Source organism: Rhamphochromis sp. 'chilingali' (genome assembly GCF_963969265.1).
Source record: "Rhamphochromis sp. 'chilingali' genome assembly, chromosome: 2".
Classification (NCBI taxonomy): Eukaryota; Metazoa; Chordata; class Actinopteri; order Cichliformes; family Cichlidae; genus Rhamphochromis; species Rhamphochromis sp. 'chilingali'.
In genome coordinates, this window is record NC_137930.1 from 60,297,112 (window position 1) to 60,312,046 (window position 14,935).

The window sequence follows — 14,935 nt, forward strand, 5'->3', positions numbered from 1 at the left end:
GAGCTTAACTCTGTTTCTGACAGCAGACGTCACTCTCCCACAAAGAGGATTGGGAGCATTAATGCAGAATGGGGTGGGGTGAGATGGGTGTTGGGTGGAGTGTAGGTAGTAGTACCGAGGAAGAGAAGGATGGGTCAAGATGACACTTGAAAACACTTTCCTCACAGGAGATTACCATGTTGTGACGGTCTGTGTTCGTGTGTGTGTGTGTAGACAGAGCTGTGAATGAGACAAGGTCGAACCCCAGGATACGTACAAACTTCCTGTCTTTGAGAAATGAGACAGAGAATAACTTTTAAAGACGTAATGCTGTCTAATTAGTTTGTCACACTTAAATTTAGGAGTGGCTTGTATACCGTGGCACTATTATTTATCATGGCAGTATAACAACAGAGTTCTATAAATACTTTCTTATATTATGACGTTTTAATTAATAAAATTTAGCAGATCAACATCTTTGAAATGTCTGTTCTGGCTGCTGTGGGAGCTTTTTAATCTTAAATCGTTAAACTGTTTGGACTGTTCATTGAGAAACAGTAGGAACTTTGCTACCTACAGTGCTTTCAGTAACATCATCTACAGGTGACTGACTGACTGACTGCTTGTGACAGTTACCGAGGGATTGAACTAGAAAAGCCTCTTAGAATCTCTCTCTCTCTCTATCTATCTATCTATCTATCTATCTACTGCAAGTCTCTCATTATCTCGCAGTTGCTCCCATTCTCCCACCAGATAAAGGAAAAAACAAACCCTCCAATGTATAATGAATGCAACAGAAATGTTGAAAAGCTAAGAAGCAAAACTTATTTTGCACAGAGATTTTTATTAAGCCTCATATTCATGACTTGTTCTTAAATTAGTATGGTTTAACAAAATGTCAATAAATGATATATGGACCAAAACATATGCATATAAGATATTTCTATATTAACTATCCAAAGCCTGAACCATGAAATAACTCCCAGAGAATACTGGTTTTTAAAAAAACGGGACTGTTTATTGACAAATTATAAAACAATAAGAAGAAATTGGCACATTTGATTTTAAATTGTATCATATTTGCTAATTCTGTCATTTTTTTAGCAGTTAGTTTAGAAATTTTGGGTGCAGTCTATTTAGGTCTTTAGGGGGAAAAAAACACACTAATGAGGTTTCAAAAACTCAAAAAAATTCATGTATCAAATATAATACCAGTACATATTTTTCACAAAAGATTCAAGTTTGGTTTTAAAAGGGCAGGAAAGGTCTTTGACGCTTCTGTCCAAAAGATGCAGGAATGCAAAAGCTGCTTTGGAACTAGCCATCTATAGAAAATAAAAGAGAAACTATTAACTTGTTATACATGTTAAACCATATTTGACCTTTTTAATAAGAGCAAATCATACCAAGCCTCTCCACTAGTTCTGGATGATGTTTTTCAAGGGCATCAAAGAAGGCTGCTTTGACCTTCACCCCTCCTGAACGCAGTGTTCTTTCAAAGAGCTCCCTCATTTTATCTTGACTTGCCGGTTTAGCTCGAATCTTTGAATAGGCTTCAGGATGGACCAGGTCTCCAAGCTCTTCTGCTATCGCCAGCACTTCAGAAACTTCTTGGATTAACTGTGCCCTGTTTCTATCAACAAAGTCTGCTGCTTGTAAATGAAGAAAATGAAAGCATGTATTTAAAAATCATAGAATAAAAATTGTGAACGTGACTGTGAAATAATAAATAATACACACCTTTTTCATGTTCATTCATTTTTGTAGCAAAACTGCTGATATAATTCTGTTGGCAAAGGGAAATAAAACATACTTTTAGTTGTCAAAGGAGCTTGCAAAGAAAAGCGTCTGGACTTCTTTAAGTTGCTTGAAGACGTTTCACCTCTCATCCGAGAAGCTTCTTCAGTTCTAAGGTCAAATGGTGGAGAGTCCCAGATATAAACCTAGTGGGAGTGACCCCCCACAGAGGGACAAAAGGACCCCCTGATGATCCTCTAATCGCCTGAGCCAAGGTGTGAAACTGGGTGTGGGTCCCAATCAGCCAGAGTTTCAGGTGAGTTCATTGTGAAAACCTGCGAATAGCGGCCCCGCGGCCCCACCTTATTCGCATAAGGTGCCCCCCCCCCCCCCCCCCCACCACCACCACCTTATGCAAATAAGGTGGGGCCACAGCATAAGGTGTGGCCACCTCAGGTTTCACAATGAACTCACCCGAAACTCTGGCTGATTGGGACCCACACCCAGTTTCACACCTTGGCTCAGGCGATTAGAGGATCATCAGGGGGTCCTTTTGTCCCTCTGTGGGGGGGTCACTCCCACTAGGTTTATATCTGGGACTCTCCACCATTTGACCTTAGAACTGAAAAGCTTCTCGGATGAGAGGTGAAACGTCTTCAAGCAACTTAAAGAAGTCCAGACGCTTTTCTTTGCAAACTCCTTTGACTAGATGACCTGGATGACTGAGAACCTTCACAGACATACTTTTAGTTTATACTCAATAACTACAGCAGTACCATGATACGTTTTTAAAACAGAGTAGAAAGACATGCACAAATATTTGGCTGTTTAGAAATATTAATCCAACGACCATTAAGCAAAGAATACAGAATAAAACACGAGTGACAAACAAACAGTACACTGACTGCTAATGCGTAGTGAACATGTGTAGATGGAGTCCAGGCGGTTCTCATATTTCCTCTTTTTTCCGAGGTCGTCATTTAGGAACGTGGTGGGTAGCCGAAAACGTAATATGGTGACGATTTGTCACCTAGCGTAAAATGTTACGCTTTGGGAGTGAGAACGTGTTGGAATCCCAGAACAGAGAGGTATAAAGTGCGCAGGACGTCTGATAAAACTGTTATTATGTATCAAAGGGAACCATAAGGGCTCAGTTACAAGCACAGATTATCAAAGATGAGCAAACTAACTAGACTATCAGTACACTAACAAACTGATGCAAATCCCTGGGCATTTTCTTCCATGCGTTTTTTTTTAGCAGGGAACGAACCAGAGCAAGCTACATCTACTGCTTCCTCTTTCACTGGCAGGCTGCCCAGATAGCAAGGAAACATTGAAACAATGTTGAGTCAATATCAGGCGATGTCATTGAATCAACGTTGAAGTGTGACGTTGACCTAACGTCACTCTTGCACCCTTTTTTAACGTTGCCCTCGTGTTTATCGTGCAGACTCCTCCATGTTCACAACTTTTGCATAGATTATTCACAAGTTATATATTCTTGTCTTGTCTGCATTTTAACATGAACGTCTGTGCAACCGCGGTTCTGTGCAGGGTCCTCCATGTTCACAAACTGTTTGAAATCTTTTCCGATTTCAGAGATCACGGTCTCTAAATATCTTTTAGATTACTCATACTCGCTCTTCTGAGACCACAAATACAAATGCAACCCAAACTTCCTCAAGTTGTAGACAATCATGCGTCATTTTCTTTGTCATGTTCCTACGTGTGGGGGTTTTTAAAGGGAAAATGGCTTATGTTTTAAAAACGAAAAATGTATTAAAATGCTTGCGGCTACTCACCTTTTTGTCAAGATGTTCCACTTCCAGATTTGAAAGTTCAAACCAAAGCGGTGGCCAAGCTATGGACTTTCTAGCTTTCACTTTCCCATCTTTACTTACTGAGCAAGAGGGAGGATGGGGCGGGGCGAGGTTGGCAGCTTGGAAGGAAAATGTGTTTTTGTCTGCAGTAATTAAAGTGATAACTAAACTTCCTGACTGAACCTTAATTTCCAAAAAAGAGAGAAGCCTCTCGATACCACTGTCACTCCTTACAAAAGAAGCATAATGGTATAGTCCGCTCTAACTTTACAGCACCGTTAATTAATTCTGTATAGATGACTTAGTGCCACCATGTGGAAAAAGAAAGGAAATAAAAACAATGGAGAAAAAGGAAACTGAACTTATTTCTTTCGAACGAAAATTAAACAGAACAAAGCTTTTGCAGACCGGGATTGTCTGGCACATTACACAGCACTGTGGGATTCTGTTAACAGCTCACCATTTAACCTGGCAAGCTTCCCATTTTGCAATGGTCAGTTTGTGGAAAACACACAAGCCTTTAAATAGAGGAAGTATTTTGTAGGTTTTGTGAGTCAGAGTAAATTTTCATGTTGGTGGTGGTGGGGTGTTTTTGTATTGAAAGCTCACACAATGTTAGTGAGTTAAATAAATAGATGCTTATTAAAAACTGAAGGTAATATAAATGTGTTTGCTTGTTGCAAAATGATTTGTTTCGACATACACCAATAGCTGACTCAAAAATGTATGGCTTCTATGTGTTGTCTGTCAAAAGTGTTCTCACAAAGATTGTACCTCTGGCAATCCCGGCTACACATTTGTCATGACTGAGTTGTGTGATTCTGAGTGAGGCACAGGGTTGCTAGATCTTAAAATGAAAAATTTCCTTACCTGGATGATCGAGCATGCATCAAGACCTTTAAAAAATATAGGCAACTTCTGGCCTTTTGTAATAATATTAATTATGCATCAGTTCAAAGTACAGTCAGAAAGTGTGGAATCTATTGTTTTTGTGGATTTAATGAAAGCTACATTCTTAAAACACAGTAAATTTCTTAATTTCACTGCTCATACATACAATGATTCACAGTAATTATCACTGGTGAAATACACTTGGCATTGTGTGGTGTTCATTTCTAAACTTACTGATGTCTCTACCTGAAAAGAATTATAAATATTATAAATTTAGAAATTACAGATTTTTTTTAAAATCGTTTTTTTATTTTATTTTTACTGGAACCCCACTGATAACTACAGGGGCATCCAGAGTGTCATTAATGGCGAGTCAGAAATGTTCATGTAGTTGATGTAAAGACTCCTTCACGCTTGAGCTGCACCCTCACACACTCCTGTGATGGGTATTGTCAATACTCCCCTGGCGGATGGCGTGGTGACCCAAGTTTTCTGAATGCAATAACTCAAAAACGAGGTGGCATAATATTTTGAAATTCAAACTATAGTTGCAGCTACTAAAAATCTTGGAAGAGTTCTAATTTCAGTGACCTCGATGTCAAGGTCAGAGGTCAAGTTTTCTCATTCATACTATAATTTCACCAACCAAAAGTTCAAATCTAAGTAACTTTGAATGTGATGTCAAGGTCAGAGGTCAAATTTTCCAAAATCTTGTGAATCGGACCTGGAACATGTACATCTACTAGGAGGTTGATGGGTAGCACGAGTTTATTATCATTAACAGAAAGACAGATGATCATTTAAAGTAAAATCAGCAGAACATCTGTGTATAGAGTACAAAATAAGCAATTCTACTGAGTAGGCAAATACATATCAATTTTAGTTTTTATGTCTAAACATGTTGATAAAATACAGGTCCTTGTAAGAAGGTTTAACAGTAAAATATTAAAAAGCCCAATTAAAATGTTTTTTTAATGCAGACTATTAACATCCAACACAATCCTTTGAAAGCACAAAGAACTAGTGCTTGCAAAGCACAATAGGACAATGATCTGTGCCAAACATTAAGCAAACCCCTTTCTTTAAGTAAACTGAGGAGTATTCACTCATATCCCATGATGGCTTGCTGTTTCAGTTGGGGATAATAGTTATGGCGTCTTCTTGCTTCCAAATAAATACCCGCAATGGGATGTCCAAAGTATCGTTTGATGCTGGCGGTCATGAAAAAGAAAATAATATATAGATATACAAAACATCTGTCTGATGTTTTTTGTTGTTAAGAAATAAATGTGTATGACAATAAACATAAGTGACAAGTCATAGTGAAGCATCTACCTGCCATCTCAGCAGTAAAACCAGATGGACTCGATGTGATGGAATGTTGATGATCAAGCTGCATATCCTAGACAAGCGAAATTAACAGAACACAAAGAAGTCTGATAAAAGGATACACCATAAAGGCCATACGCTTTACTAAAACTTTACACTAATATCTGTTTTTACACTCATTGTGATTGTGAATCCTTCCTACTTGTGTCCAAGGGACATGTGGCATAATGTGAAAATCAACTAATAAGATCATTCATTCTGTCTAATGATGCAAAGTGTAATTAAAATGATCAAGAAACACTTGAGAAAGACTTGATTACATTTCTTTTCACTTTGTGAGAGGTAGATTTGTGAGTGCATATTAAATACCTGCATTTCAGTTCTCCCATCAACTTTATCATTTGACTCTGACTGTCCTGAAAAAAAAGAGAAATATCTGTATGATGTTCATTGTTAATAAGAAAGGAATAAGTCTGAGAATAAAGTGACAAACCGTACTGAAGAATCTACCTGGCATCTCATGATTAACACTGAGTGGACCACATGTGTCAGGATATTGATTACCATGTTGTGAATCCTAGGAAAGTAAACAGTACCCAAAGAAGTCTGATAAAAGTGCTCCATCTAAAATTGAAATTGTTGACTACTTTATTAGTTCATTTCTGAAATTATAAATTGAGTTGCACCAATTTTTTCATGACTTGTCCAACTGCATGGTGAATCCCCGCCCTGTGCTTTGAGAACACATCCTTAGTGATTTCATCACACTCTGAAACAAAATGTGATTGTGAATATATGTGATTTCATGCACATATAAAACGTCGGCTGTTTAATACAGAGTGTTTAATACAGGTAGTTAACACATACCTCCAAAGTCTGGCCTCTGGGATGGATCTCCATCCCAGCACCTCTCCATGAGGCCAACCAGCTCTCTCAGCCCTTCTGCCTTTGTCTGGTCTATTTCATCACAGGGAGGTCTGTCCCCCTTTGGGATCTTCAGTTTCAAAAGAGCTAGAGTAGCATCTGTGTGAAATACAATAAAGACTTTCATTAAAAAACATGAGCACAAATGAGACAGTGTATTTTTGGAAGTTTCTTGATAATGTTTATATTAGCTGTAAAACATGAAATCTAAATTAAAATTTAATTTTACAAAGAAGGGCAAAAATTGTTTGACCAGAAAACTGGAAACTTATGAGGAAAAACAAACACACAAACATAGAGAAATTTATGGAAAATGATAAGTAACTGAAATCCATTCATTGTACCTGGAAAAGGCTTTTTCCCGCAAATAATAGACCACAGAAGAATACCATAGCTTTACAAGATAAAGAAAGAGAAGGAATTAACACAATGTGTTTAAGGTAAAATCTATAATCATACATAAATCCCCACAACTATTCTTTTAATGTTTACCTGTATATGTCGAATTTACGAACAGGCTTATATGATGGATCAAAAGACTCTGGAGGCATGTACTGACATGTGCCTCCTTTCACTGTGGACATTTCTTCAGAGCTCATCAGAACACTGGTGGAAACCCTGGACAGACCAAAATCTGCCAGCTGCAAAATAATCAAGGAAAAAAATAAAATAACACAATTACATCAGTATAAACTAATGAGTTGAGTGGATAGCACTTTACCTTGGCATGAAGGTCATCATCCAGCAGTACATTGCTTGGCTTTAGGTCATGGTGCAAAATGTTCTTCTCATGGAGGAAGTTCATTCCTTGAGCGATTTCGTAGGCCAAGCGGAAGGCCAGAGGCCATGGTGGTGGACCTGACAAAGTCTCCAGCAGGGTCTGAACAGATCCTCTATCCATGAGCTCCATAACAATTCCCAACTGAATGTTCTGCCCTCCATTTGGTGGACATCCCCTATATATTCCATAAAGCCTCAGCACAGAACTGTGTAAGGAGACTTTGGCCATATGATTTGCCTCCTCACACAGTTCTATGTCCCTAGTGCTGGAAGGAAAATGCAAAAGCTTTAGGAAAGGACTAGTTCATGTACTTGGAAGTATAGAAAGAAAAAAATGTTCTGTTCTAATTTTACCCAGCAGCATGTCGAGGTAGCTTAATGGCCACGTCACACCTCCACTTCTTGTGTCTAGCCTTGAAGACTTGACCAAATCCACCAAAGCCAATTAACTGCCAGTTCTCCAAGCTTTCGTTTCCAACTGATTCAAATTTAGGTCTCTGCAGTTCCATCACCTGCTGAACTCAGGTACAAAACCTTAAAACATAATAAAATGACACAGTGAGGAGAATAAACCCAGCTTTTGTAAGTATTTTTTACAACACCTTAGAAGTCTTTGTTGTTGCACTAACATGAAAGCAACTGGAAGCAACACATTGATACACATTTTCCACTTTTTTAGCAATACTGGTGCACTTCTCACGACATTTTTGAAATTCTGGATTCTGAATTTCCCAAAGCTAGAAAGAAAAAAAGGAGACTAAACTCCTATACAGCCAGTAAGGCTCTACCCTCACTCTTCTGTGTCTTCTTCTTCCTACTTCACTGACAGACCGCTGTCCCCTCCACAAATTGTTTTAATTCCATTCCGCTTCATCTTTTACAGTACCCATTCACATCGTTGATAATACTGTGTCCAAATGTCCTAACACGTTTGAAAAAATGCTTGGAAGGAAATGACAAAAAATATTAATGAGCAACGAGAAATGGTCTTCCTGTTGTGAACAAGTAATAAAGAAAAGTTCTGAGGGACATTTCGTAGCGTATTGTTTTGCAAACTGGAGCTGTCGTTTGATTTGGAGCTAAAGCATCTGTGAGGAAAGAGGATAAAAAAGTAAAACGCTGGCTGCTACTCACCTGAAGCTGTTCCACATGCAGATCTAAGAGTTAGTTCAAACCAAAGCCGTGGTCAAAAAAAACAAAACAAAAAAAACAGACGTTCCGACTTTCATTTTCGTATCCTGACACGCCCTCGAATTGTAGTGAAGGGGCGGGGCTTACATTAAACGTAATGAGCGAGTATTGACAGTATTACTGGTATGAACAGTTGCTTATAACTTTTTTGAGAGACAATATTTTGCTGAAAAAATGCTTTCTTTCGCCAAAAACAAAACAAAAACGCATGCACGTCTTTACACGTAAAGAAATCATGACCTTTAAGGCTTCAAACCACCGCTATAAAAAGTGTTTAACTAGAGTATCAAGGTTTGCTGCTGTAAGTTTCTAGACCTTGTTGGTGAAGTCGGTGGAGTTTTTTGATGTGATGGGGGGTGTTCCCCACAAGGGTGGATGGTGGCAAGATTTTTAGAAATGTTGCAGGTAGCTTAGATTATGCTGCTAACAATGGGTCTGAGTGGGATCTTTGTTGATCTTTGGAAGTCCGTAAATACAGGGTATAGCATCCCCTGGGTATAGATGATGATCTGGTCAACGACTTAATTATAAAGAAAAAATAAAAGAAAAATTGAAAAACAGTCATAGGCAGTCACTTATATGGATACATTTATTTTTGGTAGTTTTGGTGTAACAACGTGAAGCACTGTAGTGGGTCAGAGAAATGAAACAATCTTTCAAAAGTGGATACAAGTGCCAGTAATTGCATGTCTATCCTACTGGAGCCATTAATTTAAAAATTCCCACTAGTTGATTGAATTTTCAACATTTTTCAGCTGGCCGATCATTTCCATGTAATAAAAAACTGTTTTACTTCAGGACTTTACTTTGGAGTTTTATGCTTTTGACTAAGAGAGTCAAGTTTATAACTTCTTCACAGCTTGTTTGTTTCTAGTAAAAACAAGATCATTGCACTGTCACATAAATCATATGCTGCTCCAAAGATTTAATGACTAATAAGGGATTTTCAGTGCTCTGCTGGTTGACGCAGAGCCCTTTTGCCCTTTTAACACTATGATCCATGCAACTGGTTTTAAACATTTCATTGATTTATCCACGGCCAATTTATTCCAGTGCGAGTCAGAAATGTTCATGTAGTTGATGTAAAGACTCCTTCACGCTTGAGCTGCACCCTCACACACTCCTGTGATGGGTATTGTCAATACTCCCCTGGCGGATGGCGTGGTGACCCAAGTTTTCTGAATGCAATAACTCAAAAATGAGGTGGCATAATATTTTGAAATTCAAACTATAGTTGCAGCTACTAAAAATCTTGGAAGAGTTCTAATTTCAGTGACCTCGATGTCAAGGTCAGAGGTCAAGTTTTCCAAAATCTTGTGAATCGGACCTGGAACATGTACATCTACTAGGAGGTTGATGAGTAGCACGAGTTTATTATCATTAACAGAGAGACAGATGATCATTTAAAGTAAAATCAGCAGAACATCTGTGTATAGAGTACAAAATAAGCAATTCTACTGAGTAGGCAAATACATATCAATTTTAGTTTTTATGTCTAAACATGTTGATAAAATACAGGTCCTTGTAAGAAGGTTTAACAGTAAAATATTAAAAAGCCCAATTAAAATGTTTTTTTAATGCAGACTATTAACGTCCAACACAATCCTTTGAAAGCACAAAGAACTAGTGCTTGCAAAGCACAATAGGACAATGATCTGTGTCACGCATTAAGCAAACCCCTTTCTTTAAGTAAACTGAGGAGTATTCACTCATATCCCATGATGGCTTGCTGTTTCAGCTGGTGTTAATAGGTGTGGTGTGTTCTTGCTGCTGGATTTTTATTTGTCTCTCACATCCCTCTTTCTTTTAGAGTGAAGATTCTTAGTAACAGGACAACAAAGACAGTCTGTCTAGGAAACCGGTGTCATTCACTTTGTATACAAATCTGTACAAAGGATCCTGATAAGGCTGTCCAACTCATTCCTAATAAATGGGATGATTATAGGATTGACACCATTGTCTCTTCTTTTTCTTCCTTCTTTCCTCTTTCTCTTCCTTTGAACTAGCCACCTACAGAAAATAAAGGAGAAACTATTAACTTGTTATACATGTTAAACCATATTTGACCTTTTTAATAAGAGCAAATCATACCAAGCCTCTCCACTAGTTCTGGATGATTTTTTTTAAGGGCATCAAAGAAGGCTGCTTTGACCCTCCACCCTCCTGAACGCAGTGTTCTTTGAAAGAGCTCCCTCATTTTATCTTGACTTGTCGGTGTAGCTCGAATATTTGAATAGGCTTCAGGATGGACCAGGTTTCCAAGCTCTTCTGCTATCGCCAGCACTTCAGAAACTTCTTTGATTAACGTTGCCCTGTTTTTATCAACAAAGTCTGCTGCTTATAAATGAAGAAAAAAGAAAGCATGTATTTAAAAATCATGAAATAAAAATTGTGAACGTGACTGTGAAATAATATATAATACACACCTTTTTCATTTTCAGTCAGATTTCTAGCAGAACTGCTCACATTATTCTGCTGCCAAAAGAAAAGAAAATTTATGTAGTCTCTTTTTTTTAACCATATCAGCACACAAACATCTGATTTGACTGTGAATCCTTTTGATTGTTTAGGATGATTTTTTTTATGTTTTATCTTTTTAATTTGACACAGCTTTTGGTTTGCCTACTTTGTTTCTGAGGGAGGTAAAAATTGGAAACATCCATCCTCTTTAGCACGAAATTTATTACATGTATTTATACATAACAATATTTACGTACAAATGTTTAAGTTGGTTTTGTTGTTCTCAAGTATCTTCTGATCAAAATGAGACTTGATTAAATGAAGTCACCCTGAGAACTGAGAGGCAAAGGACAAAGTCCAAATAAAAAATACCTGCAATGGGATGTCCACAGTATCATTTGATGCTGGCGGTCCTGAAAAAGAAAAATATATATGTCTGATGTTTCTTGTTAATAAGAAAGAAATGTGTATGAGAATAAACTAGGGCTGTCAGCGTTAACGCGTTAAAAAGGGATTTATCCGCATTAACGCATTAACCCTAACCCTAATCTGCGTTAAACCCTAGAATAAACATAAGTGACAAACCTGGCATCTCAGCAGTGAAACCAGATGGACGTGACATGTTGGAATCTTGATGACCAAGTTGCATATTCTAGACCAGAGAGATAAACAGAACGCAGAGAAGTCTGATAAAAGTCTTCACCATTAATTGCTATTATCAAGTTTTACTCTTGAACTAAAGCTTTACACTAATATCTATTTTTACAGTACATTGTGATTGTGAATCCTTCCTACTTGTGTCCAAGTGACATGTGGCATAATGTGAAAATCAACTAATAAGATCATTCATTCTGTCTAATGATGCAAAGTGTAATTAAAATGATCAAGAAACACTTGAGAAAGACTTGATAACATTTCTTTTCACTTTGTGAGAGGTAGATTTGTGAGTGCATATTAAATACCTGCATTTCAGTTCTTCCATCAACTTTATCATTTGACTCTGACTGTCCTGAAAAAAAGAGAAATATCTGTATGATGTTCATTGTTAATAAGAAAGGAATAAGTCTGAGAATAAAGTGACAAACCGTACTGAAGAATCTACCTGGCATCTCATGATTAACACCGAGTGGACCACATGTGTCAGGATATTGATTACCATGTTGTGAATCCTAGGAAAGTAAACAGTACCCAAAGAAGTCTGATAAAAGTGCTCCCTCCAAAATTGAAATTGTTGACTACTTTATTAGTTCATTTCTGAAATTATAAGTTGAGTTGCACCAATTTTTTCATGACTTGTCCGACTGCCTGGTGAATCCCCGCCCTGTGCTTTGAGAACACATCCTTAGTGATTTCATCACACTCTGAAACAAAACCATGGTCCATGTTTAAAAGGCATAATGTACGAAAAGTAGAGAGTTCATTAATTGTTAGTGGTTTCGTGCACATATAAAAATGGTCTGTTTAATACAGAGTGTTTAATACAGGTAGTGAACACATACCTCCAAAGTCTGGCCTCTGGGATGGATCTCCATCCCAGCACCTCTTCATGAGGCCAACCAGCTCTCTCAGCCCTTCTGCCTTTGTCTGGTCTATTTCATCACAGGGAGGTCTGTCCCCCTTTGGGATCTTCAGTGCCAAAAGAGCTAGAGTAGCATCTGTGTGAAATACAATAAAGACTTTCATTAAAAAACATGAGCACAAACGAGAGAATGTTTTTATGGAAGTGCCTCACATTGTATTGATAATAGTTATATTAAATATAAAACATAAAATATAAATGAAATTTTTTTTTTTTTTTTTTTAAAAGAAGGGCAAATATTTGACCAATAAACTGGAAACTTATAAGGAAAAACAAACATACAAACAAAGACAAATATATGGAAAATGATAAGTAACTGAAATCCATTCATTGTACCTGGAAAAGGCTTTTTCCCGCAAATAATAGACCACAGAAGAATACCATAGCTTTACAAGATAAAGAAAGAGAAGGAATTAACACAATGTGTTTAAGGTAAAATCTATAATCATACATAAATCCCCACAACTATTCTTTTAATGTTTACCTGTATATGTCGAATTTACGAACAGGCTTATATGATGGATCAAAAGACTCTGGAGGCATGTACTGACATGTGCCTCCTTTCACTGTGGACATTTCTTCAGAGCTCATCAGAGCACTGGTGGAAACCCTGGACAGACCAAAATCTGCCAGCTGCAAAATAATCAAGGAAAAAAATAAAATAACACAATTACATCAGTATAAACTAATGAGTTGAGTGGATAGCACTTTACCTTGGCATGAAGGTCACCATCCAGCAGTACATTGCTTGGCTTTAGGTCATGGTGCAAAATGTTCTTCTCATGGAGGAAGTTCATTCCTTGAGCGATTTCGTAGGCCAAGCGGAAGGCCAGAGGCCATGGTGGTGGACCTGACAAAGTCTCCAGCAGGGTCTGAACAGATCCTCTATCCATGAGCTCCATAACAATTCCCAACTGAATGTTCTGCCCTCCATTTGGTGGACATCCCCTATATATTCCATAAAGCCTCAGCACAGAACTGTGTAAGGAGACTTTGGCCATATGATTTGCCTCCTCACACAGTTCTATGTCCCTAGTGCTGGAAGGAAAATGCAAAAGGCTTTAGGAAAGGACTAGTTCATGTACTTGGAAGTATAAAAATTAAGAAATAGTTCTGTTCTAATTTTACCCAGCAGCATGTTGAAGTAGCTTAATGGCCACGTCACACCTCCACTTCTTGTGTCTAGCCTTGAAGACTTGACCAAATCCACCAGAGTCAATTAACTGCCAGTTCTCCAAGCTTTCGTTTCCAACTGATTCAATGTCAGGTCTCTGCAGTTCCATCACCTGCTGAACTCAGGTACAAAACCTTAAAACATAATAAAATGACACAGAGAAACTTTTATGAGTATTTTTACAACACCTTAGAAGTCTTTGTTGTTGCACTAACATGAAAGCAGCTGGAAGCAAGACACTGACACACATTTTCCACTTTCTAATAATACTGGTGCACTTCTCACAACATTTTTGAAATTGTGTATTCTGAATTTGCAGAAGCTAGAAAGAAAAAAAAACTAGACTACACTGTTAGACTTTTCATCTCCACTTTAAGGCAACATACTGGCGTCACTGTTGCCAGCGTCATACCATGACGCCGTGTTACGGTAGGTTACCGTTCTGCAGGATGATACCGTTTTTTGCTGTTGTGGTATAATACTCTTGGACAAATTATGGTAACACACTGTAGCCTTTTTTACGGTATCTCACTGGCGACAGTGATGCCAGTGAGATACCGTTATGTCGTAAATTATGTCAACAAAGTAACATCATACTGTGATAAGAAATTGGTATTTCTTATCACAGAAATTGGTATTGGTGTATTGGTATAAACGGTACAGTGACATACTGTTTATTCCCGGTATGTCACTGTAAGCACGCTGCAAGGTAATAAACTGCAATATATTTACCAGTAACTTACCGTTATCACGCATCATCACATCAGTACCAAAAATATACATCTAGAGGATACCGTGTTCCTACAGGCAGTCATTTACTGTTTAACAGGTCGTAATTTACCGTAATTTCAGGAAACAGTAACATATTGTAAGAGACTGTTTAAAAAAAATAAAAAATGCATATATATATATATATATATATATATATATATATATATATATATATATATATATATATATATATATATATATGCATATATATATATATACATATACATATATATATATATATATATATATGTATATATATACATATACATATATATATATATATATATATATGTATATGTA

The 14,935-nt window shown here is 37.4% G+C and overlaps 2 protein-coding genes and 1 long non-coding RNA gene across 8 annotated transcripts; all 3 read right to left on the reverse strand.

Moving 5' to 3' along the window:
- Nucleotides 1-976: 976 nt before the first annotated feature.
- Nucleotides 977-1,867, reverse strand: LOC308390036. The gene is made up of 3 exons (XR_013970384.1): nt 1,720-1,867; nt 1,386-1,628; nt 977-1,304 (listed from the first exon to the last, which is right to left on the reverse strand). It is a non-coding gene; the product is annotated as an uncharacterized lncRNA (long non-coding RNA).
- Nucleotides 1,868-5,177: 3,310 nt separating this feature from the next.
- Nucleotides 5,178-8,715, reverse strand: LOC308390021 (receptor-interacting serine/threonine-protein kinase 3-like). 3 transcript variants are annotated; one of them, XM_080871684.1, is made up of 11 exons: nt 8,595-8,715; nt 7,815-7,994; nt 7,402-7,720; nt 7,173-7,321; nt 7,025-7,074; nt 6,624-6,779; nt 6,443-6,525; nt 6,267-6,333; nt 6,126-6,172; nt 5,763-5,829; nt 5,178-5,638 (listed from the first exon to the last, which is right to left on the reverse strand). In XM_080871684.1, the coding sequence occupies exons 2-11, from the start codon at nt 7,967-7,969 to the stop codon at nt 5,559-5,561; spliced, it is 1,173 nt and encodes a 390-aa protein (XP_080727810.1). In that variant the 5' UTR covers nt 7,970-7,994; nt 8,595-8,715; the 3' UTR covers nt 5,178-5,558. The 3 variants fall into 3 exon arrangements, with proteins under 3 accessions (XP_080727810.1, XP_080727811.1, XP_080727812.1); XM_080871685.1 differs by lacking the exon at nt 8,595-8,715 and adding an exon at nt 8,255-8,555; XM_080871686.1 differs by lacking the exons at nt 6,267-6,333; nt 6,443-6,525.
- Nucleotides 8,716-10,004: 1,289 nt separating this feature from the next.
- On the reverse strand, nt 10,005-14,155 carry LOC308390002 (receptor-interacting serine/threonine-protein kinase 3-like). 4 transcript variants are annotated; one of them, XM_080871654.1, is made up of 13 exons: nt 13,819-14,155; nt 13,404-13,728; nt 13,175-13,323; nt 13,027-13,076; nt 12,611-12,766; nt 12,390-12,472; nt 12,214-12,280; nt 12,074-12,120; nt 11,697-11,763; nt 11,484-11,524; nt 11,078-11,123; nt 10,743-10,988; nt 10,005-10,661 (listed from the first exon to the last, which is right to left on the reverse strand). In XM_080871654.1, exons 1-13 carry the CDS (start codon nt 13,971-13,973, stop codon nt 10,654-10,656), a joined length of 1,440 nt encoding a protein of 479 aa, XP_080727780.1. In that variant the 5' UTR covers nt 13,974-14,155; the 3' UTR covers nt 10,005-10,653. The 4 variants fall into 4 exon arrangements, with proteins under 4 accessions (XP_080727780.1, XP_080727778.1, XP_080727781.1 ...); XM_080871652.1 differs by having other exon boundaries at nt 11,078-11,126; nt 13,819-14,153; XM_080871655.1 differs by having other exon boundaries at nt 10,743-10,985; nt 13,819-14,152.
- Nucleotides 14,156-14,935: the final 780 nt, after the last annotated feature.

Bases quoted from the DNA above. Each gene is read 5' to 3' on its own strand.
- LOC308390021 (XM_080871684.1), bottom strand. From the start codon at position 7,969: ATGGAACTGCAGAGACCTAAATTTGAATCAGTTGGAAACGAAAGCTTG. The intron at 6,780-7,024 runs GTACAATGAATG...TATTTCACACAG, and splicing joins CGGGAAAAAGCCTTTTCCAG to ATGCTACTCTAGCTCTTTTG. The intron at 5,830-6,125 runs GTATTTAATATG...TCGCTTGTCTAG, and splicing joins ATGGGAGAACTGAAATGCAG to GATATGCAGCTTGATCATCA.
- LOC308390002 (XM_080871652.1), bottom strand. From the start codon at position 13,973: ATGGAACTGCAGAGACCTGACATTGAATCAGTTGGAAACGAAAGCTTG. The intron at 12,121-12,213 runs GTAGATTCTTCA...TCTTTTTTTCAG, and splicing joins TGTTAATCATGAGATGCCAG to GACAGTCAGAGTCAAATGAT. The intron at 11,127-11,483 runs GTATTTTTTATT...TTCTTTTGGCAG, and splicing joins CTGTGGACATCCCATTGCAG to CAGAATAATGTGAGCAGTTC.